Genomic DNA, 14433 nt, shown 5'->3' with positions numbered 1-14433 from the left:
ATATTGTCAGTTACTATTATAAACATATATGCACAATTAGGTAGATACAAAGTGAGCAAAATATTACTGTGGACTCACCTTGGTTGGCATTTGCACCCTGAGGCAGAGCATTGGTTAAATTGGGTAATTCACTACCATGATTTCCATCTTCCCATGGACAGACATCAACACTGTTCCACTTTTTCAGCTGTTTTAGCCAACTAGCCTTCTGCTCCAACTTGCAGTGGGGATTTAAAACTATACACATCCACAGAGCACCTAATTTAAAGGGAGAGAGGGAAGTAAATTTTTAAAAAATTATTAAAATGTTCAATTCTAATAGCTAATAATAAATTTTAAACCATTTCGAAATGGACCCAAGTCTACAATTTTTATAACTCAGTTCTTTCCTTAATTAAGCCACAACTCTCATGCCTAGTTTAATGGAAAGAGGACAACAGAGCCTGAATTTGAACCAAAGATCCAAAGATTGTTACACATAAGATGAAAGGTACTTAAAATGCTTATTGCAATCACCTTCCTACTTGTGTGACATTTTAGACAAAGAAGTCAATAAAGAATACAATCCTAAGGTCCAATATGCCATTTTAATTTACAAACAGATTTTATATATGGATACTGCAACAAACTTCTCTAAATGGTCCTACTGCACAAAAATTAAAAGTCCTTCTCAGATGACCTTTACACAAAACCATAAAAGCATATAACAAACATGAATAAACAGCGTCCTAGTTTCCTTATAGGTATTTCAAACTTTATTATGTTTATTAATTAGCTTGCATATCTATGGTATCAATAGTCTTATTTCTTTAAATTTTTTTAAACACCTACAGCACCTAGTATTCCTAGGTGGTCTCCCATCCAAACACTAACCAGGCCCGACCCTGCTAGGCTTCCGAGATCATATGCGATTGGGCACGTTCAGGGTGGCATGGTCGTAGACTTAATAATCTTTTAAAAATAAAATTCACTTTAACGTACTTCTCTAAATGATTTAATCAGGTACTTATCTTTATATATAAATGAAGTCACCAAATTTATGTCTTTATGTGAATGATATTACTAAAAATTAATTCAAAATTTCACTTGTTTCTCAAAGGAAAAGCTATAATGAATTTAGGGGGCATAACTCATAATCTGAATTAAGATACTGATAAAATTTATTATTCCTTTCTACAGACTTCAAAGAAGTAGCTAATTCAAGCAAATATTTTACAAGTTTTAAAAGTTCAAGTTCTATTTTACTAATTTCAAAACAAGACAGATACCAGCACTTCAAAGCCATTCACAACACTTTTTCTCTGAAAAGGTATGTATATGTTTGGGTCTGTGTGTATTTTAATCAGTTGTATTAGTAAAGTGAATAATAAAGATAGGAATGATCATTGTTTATGTTCTGTCTGTCCAAATGAGATGCTTCACATTCTTCCACATTTAAAATTAGCAAGCTTCTTCAATTAGAAAATGTGATATTTTAAATATCAAACAACTTTTACCAATAGGAAATAAAAGTGACCACAATCTATCTAAACCACAGATATTTATAATTTACATTTCTATATATTTAAATACCAAATGAAAACAAAATGTGACCAGTCAAGATAGAGTAAGCCCAATACAGCTTATTTTCTCTCGATGATTATAACCAAATCCTTGAACAAAATACAAAAAGCAGCAATGTGAGGACTCTGAAAAGTAAACAACAGCGGGCAGACTGAGAAAATAAAACTTGAAGAAGCAAGCCATATGGGGGTGATTTCCTGTTATTTTCCCCTCTTTTCTCTCCTGGCTTGGACATAAGATTAGCCCCATTTGGGGAACTTTGTAGAGGCCACATTCAGCAAAAACTTGAGAGAAACTTCATTTAGCTGGTGAGAGGACTGGGAAAAGGGGACATGGACCCCACTCAGGAGCTGGAGAGGAGAGGATCCTGGATGCTGTGTACAAAGGGCACAAGTCCTGGTAACATCTCAATTGCATGAGACGGACCCCAAGAAGCACGCAAGGCCTTGAAAACTTTACTGACATCGTCACCCGAAGATGGTGAAACAGATCTTATGTTCTGAATCTACCCTGGTTGATTATACATTTTAAAAAACAAAAAATTCTCCAGAGGATTTTAATAGGACCCAGACTCTCACAACACAGTATTCAAAATGTCCAGGATCCAAAATTACTTGGCTTACAAAGAAAGAGAAAAATGTGATCAATTCTCAAGGGAAAAAACAATCAAGAGATGCCAACCAAGATGAACCAGATGTTAGAATGATCAGTCAGAGACTTTATATAGCAATTATTATAACTGTGCTCCATGAAATGAAGGTAAACACTATTGAAAGAAGTGAAATACGAACTATAAACAAGAACTAAGTGGAAATTTTAGAATTGAAAAAAACTATCTAAAATAAAAAATTCAATGGATGGAATCAATAGCAGAATAGACATGATGGAGGGAAAAGTCAGTGGACTTGAAGATATAAATTATCTCATCTGAAGAATAGAGAGAAATAATCAAAAGAAAATGAACAGAGCCTTAAAGACAGGTAGGAACACAGCAAAAGGTCTAACATTTGTGTCACTGGAACCCCAGAAGATGAGACAGAGATGCAGAAAATTTTTGAAGAAATAATGACTCAAACCTTCCCAACTTTGGAGAAAGAGATGAATTTATAGATCCAAGAAACTCAGTTAACCACAAAAAGGGTAAACTCAAAGAAAATCACGCCCAAATATCATAATCAAATCACTGAAAACCGAAGATGAAGAGGAAAACCTTGAAAGCAATCAGAGAAAAATGAAATACCACGTATAGAAGAATGACTCAAATAAATTAGAGATTTCTCAACAAAAATCATAGAGAACGGAAGACAGTGGAATATTGTCTTTAAATTGTTAAAAGAAACTGAAGTGTCAACCTAGAATTCTATAGCTAGCAAAAATACCTTTCAGAAATGATGTTGAAATAAAGGCATTCTCAGATCAGGGAAAATTAACAGCATTTGTTGTCAAGAGACCTGATCTAGAAGAAAAGTTAAAGGAAGTTCTTCGGGCTGAAAATAAATAATACCAGAGGGAAACTTGGAACTACAGAAATAAAGGAAGAGCTATAAAAATAATAAATACTCAAGTAAATAGAACAGACTAATTTTGTCCTTTTAAGTTCTTTAAAATAAGTATGGCCATTGAAAGCAAAAATCTAAACACTGCTTTATGGTGTTTTAAATGCATGTAGATGTAATACACATGAAAACTAACATGAAGGAGGGAGAGTAAAGGGACCCATATGGTTGTTAGACTCTACATGCTACTTAAAGTGGCAAAATATTAACACAAAGTAGACTGTTTAAGGCTAGATATGATTATTATAATACTGAAACCATTAAAAAGTACAAGGAGATACAAACAAAAAGGACAATATATTAAAATGAAATACTAAAAAATCTAAAATATTGAGAAGGCAGAAGAGAGAGAACAATAATAAAAACAGAGAAGATAAATAGAAAACAAATGATTAAATGGTAGACCTAAATTTAACCACATCAATAATTATATTAAATGTAAATAGTCTAAACATACCAATTAAAAGAGATGGTAAATCAGATTAAAAATCAAGACCCAACTTTATGCTGTGTAAAAGAAACACACTTTAAATATAATGGCATATATTAAATGGAAAAGGATGGAAAAGCTATACCATGCAAACATTTTCAAAATAATGCAGGAATGGTCATATTAATATCAGACAAAAACTTAAGGGATAAAGTGAACATAACATGATAGAAGGATCAGTTTTCCAAATCCATAATCGTATCTGGAGACTTCAATACACCTCTCTCAATAACTAACAGAGCAAATAGATAGACAATTAGAAAGGATTAAGAATACTTAACCAACACTATCAAACCAACTTAATCTAATTAGCATTTATAGAACACTACAATAAACATTAATTGAAGAAAAACAAAACAAAATCCTACTCTTTTTAAAATGCACAAAGAACATTCATCTAGATAGTCCATATTCTGGACCATAAAGCAAACTTTAATAAATTCGAAAGAAGTGAAATCATACAAAGTATATTCTTTGGTGTAATAAAATCAAATTAGAAATTAGTAACGAGAGGATATTTGGGAAATTTTCAAATATCTAGGAATTAAATAACAAATTTCTAATTAACTCATGAATAAAAAAATAAGTCACAAGGGAAAAATATTTTGTACTGAATATACAAATATCAAAATTTGTGATCTACAGCTAAAAAGTTTAGAGAGAAATTTATAGTATTAAATGCTTAAATTGGAAAACAAGAAAAGATTAAAATAATCTAAATATCCAACTTAAGAAACCAGGAAAAAAAAAAAAAACCCAAAAAAGAGAGAGAGCAATCAAAGCCAAAGCAAATTGAAGGCAAGCAATGACAGATGAAAAATCAATTAAATTGAAAACTGCCCCCCGCCAAAAGTCAATGAACCTAAAAGGTGGTTTTTTAAAAAGATCAATAAAATCAATAAAGCTATAGCCAAACTGACTGGAAAAAAAAGACAAACGAGAAGTTTCAGGAATAAAAGACGGCATATCATTACAGATCCTAGATGTACTAAAAGGCTCATATGGGGTATACTATGAACAACTTTGCGCCCATTAATTCTACAACGGAGATAAAAAGGACAGATTCCTTAAAAATTACAAACTACCAAAGTTTACTTAGGAAGAAATAATAACTTGAACAGTCATAAATTTACTTAAAAAATTAAATCTACAGTTAAAAATCTCTAAACGCAGATCCAGCTGTTTCCCTGGAAAATTCTACCAAACATTTAAGAAAGAAATAATACCAATTCTACACAATATCTACCAGAAAACAAAAGAGAAGAGAATGGTTTCCAACTCATGTTATGAGGCCAGAATTACCCTGATATCAACACTAGATAAAGACATTACAAGTAAATGCAATTACAAATCAACATCCTTCATGAAGAGAGAAGTAAAACACCTTGACAAAATATCAGCAAATCTAATTAAGAAATATATATAAAAGAAAATACACCACAACCAAGTAGGGTTTATCTTAGGAATGCAAGGCTGGTTCAACATTAAAAATCAATCAGTATTACCAGAATAAGGAAGACAAAGCATATGACCATTTCGATTGATGCAGAAAAATCAAGTAACAAAATTTAACATCTCTTCATAATAAAGAAAACTCTTAGCAAACTAGGAACAGATTTATTTAACCTGATAAAAGGTGTTAGCAAAAACAGTTAACATAATAATGGCAAAAAACTGAATGTTTTTCCCATGACACCGAAACAAGGCAAAGATTTATGTATGCTCTTACCACTCCTATTCAACAGCACACTGGCAGTTCTAGTCAGCCGATAAAGCAAGTAAAGGAGGTTAATGGCATAGACTGGAGGGGAAAAAATAAAACAGCCTCTATTTGCAGACAACTAACCTACAAAAAAGCACCTAGAATAAGCTTAGCAAGGTCATATGATACAAGTTCAAAGCAAAAAGCTAACTGTACATCTCTATGTTAAAATGTTATTAAACAATTAGAGATCAAAATTTACCAAAAAAAGAGTACCATTTATAAAAGTAGAAAAAAAAAGGTTATACAAGGATGAAAGGATGTTCTTAATGTTAGATGCAAGTTCAGAGCTATAATAGATATGGTCTTTTATCTTAACAGTCACCAATACAAAAGCTGTCATTAGCCTTAATAATCAAGTTAACAAAATTGAGTAAGTCCTTCTCCAAATTTTATCATTTCAAAGTTCCACTCTGGGCACTGATCTCTTTTCTTTCCCTTCCAACACATGCCTGAAACATCTGTAGCTTTAAAAATAAAGCTCTTTGATGATCAAACACTTCATTCCTTTGTCTCTTGGAAATATTAACCCTTTTAAGGACCCAAACAAAAACAGGACAGAGAACACAGTGAGAACTTACCATTGCTACCACCTAGCAAAGGACCTGGCATCTGGAAAGGTATTACTGGTTCTTTCACAAAGGATGCTTAATTATTTGCTATGAATTACAATGAAAATGAATTCAATACTTTTACATTGCTTTCCCAGGTTCAATGCCTCAAAACGAATCACTGGTGTATGCATCATTCGGTTTCTGAATTATCCATGGCACATTTTAGCTCTAGTCTAGCTTTTCTCCACCATCTAGCATGCTTTTGCTCTCTTTTCCACTACTCTACCTAATCTACACTCAGTGATTTCAGCAAAAAGATGCACTGCAACATACAAGCCAAAGTAAGCCAAAACTAGGAAAGGAACTTCTCTGGGAAGAAGGGGAAAAAAGCATTCTCTGCACATGGTGAATGCTTCCAATCTACTAATATGTAAGTGAGCCTTGGTAAATGTTAATTTCATCACCAAAATATGATGGCCGAAGAATTAACTTTGTTTTAAGTTATGTGAGCGGAAGCTGTATCTGTTGTTTTGCATAGAACTTTTAGTACCATGAATACAATCATAAATACTGAATAAAATGCTTTTTTATTAATATTAAATCAGTGTCTTTTCACTGACCAAACAGTCAGAGAACACAGGCAGAATCACACTGAGGAAGAAGACAAAACATCACAAAGGCCTTTTTGCTTACTTTTGCATTCCACCAAAAAATAGTGCCAGTGGATAAGCACCCAGATTCCCAGGAAATGTAGGTAACAAAAATTGATGAATTCCACATGCCCCGAAGGCTAGTCTTTTCCATCAAACATTTAGATGGACAAATCACCACCATTTTGCCCCACCTCACATACCCACTGCTTTACATTTCTAACTAGAATATATGTTTGATCAACGAGCTCTGATCTGGAAAGATATGGATTACCAGACCCAAGAAGTTGAGCAAGCCCATTTAGACTCCCTGTAGCAGCAGTTCACTATTTAAACTATAGGGATAATAATTCCCACCTACTTCATAGGGCTGTTTAGGCTTAAGCAAGATAATATATGCAGAAGTGTTCTGAAAACTGTGAAGTTCACCCAGTTCCAAAAGGTACACTCCTGCAAACACACGTGTAGAAAGACTTCGATGTTGAAGAAATCAAGAGTCAAAGATTAAAATAAGTTTGGAGGGGTCAGATTGCAAGTGATTCTTTGATTTTGGATAGGAACAGATTTTAGTCTCCCCTTTCCCCTTTGGCTTTAATAAGCTTTCAAATGTTTTGTTTTTCCATAGATATTGTCGTCTCTAGCCTCCCAGGCCCCATCCAGGGTCAGAGAGTCACTTAGAAGTCCAAGATGCTTTGGATAATTTCATCCATATCTACCCATATGGAGGAGGCACTTCTGGTTTTCTTGCTCTCGTCCCCAACCCTACAGGGTTACATAACATTTCCTCTGTCCATGGTGACTTAATGAGAAAGGGTGGACAAAGAGTACAGTACTGAAGCCTGTGCAGACTCTTCCTTCAGTCTCCCCATCACATCCGCCTTAGCATCTTGGCCTAAACTTCTAGTCTACCATCCACTCTGCCTCCCTTTTTAGTTTCAACACTCTGGGTTCCACAGTCTTATTCTATAGGAACTCAAAATTAAAAGTTATCAGTACCCAACTTCTTATTACTGGAGGGGGAAAAAGCCAGAAGTCAAACCAAGTGACATTTGGTATGAGAATATGAAGGTGAGGAAGAATAGTTGTTAAACAAAAACTAATATAAAATGGAGCTGCAGAATCCTCTATGATCACGTTACACTATTTCCTAATAATAAAGATTCAATTTTGACAAACATCTGACTTAGTCCAACATGGGGGTAAAGTTCACTGAAATAACAGAACTTCCTTTTCATATATTAGTATATTCTACACTGGTAAAGACATGTGGCATTTGAAAAATAACCATTAGGAGAAGCATGGAGTATTGTCAGATATATAACCACTGTCCTGGTTATCTATTACTATGCAGAAAACTACCCTGAACTTACTGGCTTATTTCAACATTGTTTGACTGCACTTCACGATTCTGTAGGTCAAAACTTCTCTCTCTCCTCTTTACTCTTCCCTCTGCCCCAACAGGACTTCTCTCCATGGACAGCCTGGGCTTCCTCACAGCATGTCTTTTAGTTAGAAACATCTTTTAGTCAGCCTCAGTCAGGGTAGCTAGGCTTCTTTTATAGAAACTCAGGGCCTCAGGATAGACCCTTCTAAGAGACAGGAAGTAAACACTTCCAGTTGCTTAAGGCTTGTGCCCAGACACTGGCCTGGCATGTGCTCTGCCATATTCTGTTGGTCAAAACATTTATAAAAATTGGCCAGATATAAGAGGAGAGAATACAGACCTTGAGTTTCAATAAGAGCAGCAAGGAATCTGCGGTCATCTTTAATCTATCACAATTATCAGGAAAAATTATAAATCTGCTAGATTACACAATGGAAAACCAAGATATTATCAATGACTATGAGAATGTTAGTTAAAAAAAAGTCAAATCCAAATAAATCACTCAATATATGGGAAGAGCTGCAAGTCAAGCAAAAACCAAATAAGTCATTATGAAAACTTAATAGCATAAAAGGTATCTAACACAATATTAAATGCTGGTTTGTATGCTAATTTTTTTTATCCCTTCAAGGAAAATACTAACAATATCAGGTTACACATGTTAGGTTTCTAATTAGAGTCAACATTTAAAGTTTTAAAATGTCTGTCTTCAGGGTACAAAGATCGCTCTCTATCTACTTCAGCTAACATATTTCTAAAAGTGAATGGCATCTTTACTTATCTACCTGACAATATTTGCTGCCATTTATTGAATATTTACCTCATACTAACACTGTGCAAAGTATTTTACATATATTAATGTATTTCACCCTCACTAAAAAACTTTTTACAGATAAGAAACCCGAAGTATAAAGAGGAGTAGAAAGGTTGAGTTGCTATTAAAGATGAGAGCCAGGATTTGTTACCAGACCCACATTCTCCCCTCAACCAATATTCTTAAACATCATGGTGTTTAGCCTTCTACCTAGCTATGTGGTCGGAAAGTATTTCTATAAATTAGGATTCGTATGTGCAGGTATGCGTATGTGAATTCTTATATTCATGATTTTAGTCTTTTGACAGAATTATCATTCCCGTCCTCGTATTTTAGCAGTATAATACAAATGATAATAGTACTGTCTAAAAGTATGACACAGCTAACAAACTGTATTTTAACCATGTGTCCTTATGTACTCAGAACATATCTCTCACATGAATAGAAAACATATCCAATAAAAACCTACACAGGTCCATCTAAAAAGAGCCTAATTAAAAAAAGAAAACTGCATTTTTCAGGGCTGACAGGCATAGCAAATAAGTAATTTCACTGTAGATTAAAACAGCAGATAAACAATCAAAGGCTCAACTTACAATTCAAGATTGATTATTCAAGTCAGAAGAGATCTGTTTTCTCTGAAAATATGATAATGTACTATGAGGTCTGTTAGACTGCAGTTGCGTCAGCATTTCTGGGATAATGTACTTATGTGTGACAGAGTGTGCTCTTTGCCTGCTGGGTGGAGCATTATGACCTGTGACTGAATAAATCAGCTGGCCATTCTATATCTATTGCTTACACCCACAGTCAATAAAATTTGTTTTTAAAGTTCCTTCTACTTCATGGTTTTTTGTAAATATACAAATCAATTCAGTATGTAAAAGCTACACATTTTCTATAAAAACACTTTGGAATATTTGATAAATGTTGCTCTTCTCCCTGTTTGCTAGATGGACAGAGCACAGAGGAAGTGGCCAGGGGAAAAGGGAGCAGAGGAGCAGGGCCACATCACCTTCTCTAAAGGTGAAAATAAGAAAGGTCAGTGAGTTCCTTTCTTTTGTCTCAAAGGTGGAGAATAACAACGGTTCTATGCATGGAAAGTTTAATTTCTACTTTTTAATATGTTTATTCCTATGAAATAGCAGGCCAAGTAACACAATCACTTTTGGTATTTCTCAGGGTTCCACAGTTATAAAACAATTTGCAATATTTAGCATATTTATTTTTGTTCTCAGAGGCTATTATAAGAGGCTAGAATTTCATGCATGATCCAATTAACTAATTATACTTATTTAAAGGCCATGAAATGCCTAATTGCAGTCACACATAGGAGATCACTGGCATAATTAGTTGTGCTAACAAAACTACAGTCACAAAATTTCTTGGGTCAGACACACGAAAACCATGACCCTAATTATAGTATGTTCTCAGTACAATCTAGTCTTAATAATTCAGCCAGCCATGTTTGGAAATTAAGTTTAACTGGTAAAAATATTCTCCTTACTTTAAATTTGATATGCTAGCTTCTAATTCACTAAAATGACTCTGGGAAATTTTGAAAATAAAACCTCAGGCATACTATAAAGTTTTTGAGATCACTTAGTTGCAGGGCTAAACCCTCAGCAAAGGGGCATACGGTTATCATTTAACCAGGCTCTGAGAAAAGAATAAAGTAGAGTAACTATCTTTTTGTTGTCAAGAAATAAAATAAACCACAGGTACTCCAAAACAGTTCACTGGTGTCCTGGATAATGTTCCTTTTGGGTAAACCTGTGGCCCCCACCTAAGATGCAGTCTTCCCATCCCATCTGGTTTGTCAGTGCTGTCACGTCAACAAGCAATATTCATCACAACCAGCCTGATCTCCCTCATTGGACACCTGATTCTATAGGAAATGACCAGAGCCAGCTCCTCCACCACTCACCCCCCTTCTCATTTTCAAAGGAGGGAAGGTAGGAAGGACAGAAAAAATCAGAAAGGAAAAAAGTCACCATGACAGACAATGTCTTATTCTGAGAGACAAAAGTTAGTGAGAAAGAATGTGAACTGTGGTAATCTTCAAACACATTTTCCATGTACTCTGCGCTGGCTGCTTAATTAAGCTGTCTTCACAAACAGTTCCATGATTTGTCCAACAGTGTTGACTCCAAGTCTATATATATAAATCTATTTCTGCAAATACTCTTTAGGTCTTCAGGATGTCTCTCTCCTACAAGCTTCCCACTGAATTCACTTTCCCAACATAGATAAAAGACTCTTGGAATGAGAAAGTGGTGTGCATTATCTAAATTACCTTATTTTAGGCTTCAAGAATCCACATTACGCTCATTTTTACAGATAAGGAAACCGATGTTCTATCTCAGATAAGGGACCTGTCCAGGGCTATACAGCTAGTAAATACGAGGATAAGAATCCAGTCTTAGTGTCTGGCTCTAATAATTCTGTTCTTTATATTCCCCTTTGAAAAAAAACATGCTTGGTTAAGTGTGGTAAAGAATTACTTTTGACTATGTATTACAAAATGACACAGAATAGTGACTTATAATATGAAATGTATTAGATCTAGTCTCAAAATTTTCTGAAACACATGTTACCTTATATAACCTCACTTCTTTGATTGTCTTAGGCTGTCTTGGGCTGTTTTTTTTATTTTTCACTTACTCATTCTGTTTTCTAACTAGAGTATAAGCTCCCCAATAGCAGTGCCTACCATAGGGCACTGTAAACAGTAGGTTCTTATTAATTTATCTGCTATTCTGGTAAGGCACTCCACTGTTCACCGACCATACTTATGGATAAGCGCTTCCCTGAGCCACTAATACAACAACTTTCCTTTCACTTACCATGGAGAAACAGTTTAGGACCAAAGATAATCAGGAGCTCTACCAAAAATAATCGAATTTACCAATGGTTATGATTATAGACTATTGATGATCGAGTAAACACTAGCACTATGGTTGTATAAGAATAGCAAGGAAAAGGGCTTGTAGTATTCTATCATATGAGACCTGCAATTTTAGTCATAAAAACAATTTCTAATGCACTGACTACTGTATGAAGTTCAGAAAGAACCTGTGATGGGTACTGAGTTTCTTGGAGAACAGAATGTTTCATTTTATTCTAATTCATTCTATTACTGAATTAAACTTTGATGTATTGGTCTTGACAAGTGCTTCATGCTGATTGTATTGTGTATGATAGTATAATCACTCCCCATGCATTTCCCACTGGCTGGCTGATTAATGCAATAGATTACCTGCAGCATTGATGGCAAGGGGAAATCATTGCCCTTCTGTACTCTAAACTGTTTATATTTCAGTGTGTGTGTGTATGTTTTCATGCGCGTACACAGGCACTCATGAAGATCCACCTGTGCATGGGCAGAAAAGGTCAGATAAACCAGAAGGATAGGAAAAGAAAACTGGGGACACAGTGAAAATCAATGCCTTTCAATCACTGTTTTCAGTACACCAAAAATACTCACTTCTTAATGCTTCCAAATAGGTGTCTAGCATTACAACTTAATTATTCATTCACTTTTTTATTCACAAATACTTACTGAGCACCAACTCTGGCCAGGCAAATTTTCCCCCCTCATCTTTATAAGAAAACTAATTTAAAAAAAAATGAGTCACTTTCAATGTTCTAATTGATGGGCAAGAAGGGGAAAAGGTGGTAGTGTTATCGAATGGACACTAACACATGGATGAAAAAGTATGGCTTTGAAATTAGTTTAGATGCTCCATTGAAGACAGAAACTATGCAGTGGGGTCAAAACAAACTGTCAGGTTACTTGATCTTGGAGATCAGACTTTTGTTTTCTTGGTGGCATTTTGAAAGCATTCCTCTAATGGGATTTTCTCGCAGTTCCAAGCTTAAATTTGACCCACATACTCTGTTTAGGCTCCTCCCATCTAAGTACCTCAGCCCTTGCTCATCCACAAAGGAAGACTGTGGCTTACAATCTAAGGCATTTCAGGACCCCTGATTACTTAATTCTACTTGATTCCTAATTTATGAATGATTCCCACTCTCTCCTCTAGGTTTGCTGAAGCGAATTTTGAAATTTACTAAAGTAACACCAAATGAAAGGGGCTGGGAAGCCTGACCTAGGGTCAGCAAGGTCTGGCTGGTCATAGCTCAAAATCACAGAGATTTGGGTTTCTGTTTCAAAGGTTATCTTTGCAACCTAAGGTGTTGAGTTAGCTGCATTTTGAACGACTGCTATCACTACTCTTGGCTATTCATCTTTAGATCAGAGCCTGAGAAAGCCCTATGACCAGTTACTAACTCTTCCAAATAATTTAATATCAGAAGGTACCTATATTTTACCACAGAATCCTATTCTTATTTCAACATGGAATTTTTAAATAAAACACAAAAATTCATCTGTTGCAAATCATTTACCAGCCTGACATCCCCCTAAAACATATGAGAAAGTTATTTTCATGAATAAAAAGTCATTCTTTGGTACATCTCTAAGAGGAGCAGCTATTTAAAAGTCTATGAAGATAGTAACTATCAAGCATGCACTTTAAATTTCAGAATCCTTTGTTCTAGAGAAATTTTAATGGAAAAACCTAGTACATAAAGTGGTGAAAGTCACTCTGCTGGGATTGAGAAGGACCTGCTCCCTTCTCATCTGGACTTTCCTCCTCCCCTCCCACTCCAGGGGCTCTGTGAGGCAGGGTCTGAAACCCACTGTCTAAGGGACAACCATTAATCACTTCCTTCAGTCCTCCTCCCCCCTCATTAACTTACCTACGCTTAAATTAACACAATAATATTTGTAAAGCACCTTGCACAGGTGCTGGCACACAGAGAGTAGCCTGTGGATATGGCTACTTTAGTCCTGGGCTTCCAGTTCTTTCATTCTAGCTCCTGGCATCTCTGATTCCTCATGAAGTCCCTGGGAATCTCAGATGGCTTAAAATCAGGCTTCTCAGACCGCGTTAATTTTTGTATGCTGCCACATCGGGGTAAGAAATGGTGAAAGAAAATTATCCCCAGCCTGTCTTTCTTCATTTTCACTCTCGCACTCCCCCAACTCTATCATGACGGTACCCTCTAGAGATCCACAATCTAGCAAGGAGACTCCCCCAGTTGATTTCCCTTTGCTGGCAGTTTCTTGAGGGCAAATGCAAAACTAACTATTAGGAAGTGGGAAAAGTAAGAAGAAAACCTTTCTAAAATGTTGTGAGGAAGAAAAGGACACATTATACCAATGCTCTGACATTCCCGTTACCTATTAATATGAGAACAGTGTCTACTACCAATGAACTCATGTTATAAATAGTAAAATAGCATAAAAAAGTAACTGGAACCCATTCTTGATATAAATAATGTACCAGCACACTACATATACAATACAGACCACTAAAGTGTACTACAATGAATCAAAAGGCATCTTAACTCCTAATCAAATCTCCAAGGTATTTAGAATAGAATTTTATAAAAATACACAAGAAGGTGATCCCCAAGTGTTATTACAAATTACCCAATTGTACACCTAAATAACTTAGACATTGACTATCATTAAGAATCTCTACTTGGTTAGATAATAGGATCAAATGATCCGTAAAGATCTCTTTTAATCCTGAGAATCTACTATTTCCTATTAAGATGTATTTAAAATTTTTACTTTATTTACTCTTTCC

At 35.1% G+C, this 14433-nt stretch overlaps 1 protein-coding gene and 1 pseudogene across 1 annotated transcript in view; both read right to left on the bottom strand.

Moving 5' to 3' along the window:
- The window catches only part of ZSWIM6 (zinc finger SWIM-type containing 6), a 168556-nt gene that overhangs the window by 24523 nt on the left and 129600 nt on the right, over nt 1–14433 (bottom strand). Inside the window, exon 6 of the mRNA XM_006906060.3 lies at nt 79–258. Within this exon, the coding sequence (XP_006906122.1) occupies nt 79–258 (180 nt within the window). The remainder of the gene's footprint in view (nt 1–78; nt 259–14433) is intronic.
- Nucleotides 825–943, bottom strand: LOC112472748 (annotated as a pseudogene).

Source organism: Pteropus alecto, unplaced genomic scaffold, assembly GCF_000325575.1.
Source record: "Pteropus alecto unplaced genomic scaffold, ASM32557v1 scaffold70, whole genome shotgun sequence".
NCBI lineage: Eukaryota > Metazoa > Chordata > Mammalia > Chiroptera > Pteropodidae > Pteropus > Pteropus alecto.
Note: the sequence above shows the minus strand (reverse complement) of the source record. Positions and strands in the feature narration are given on the sequence as shown.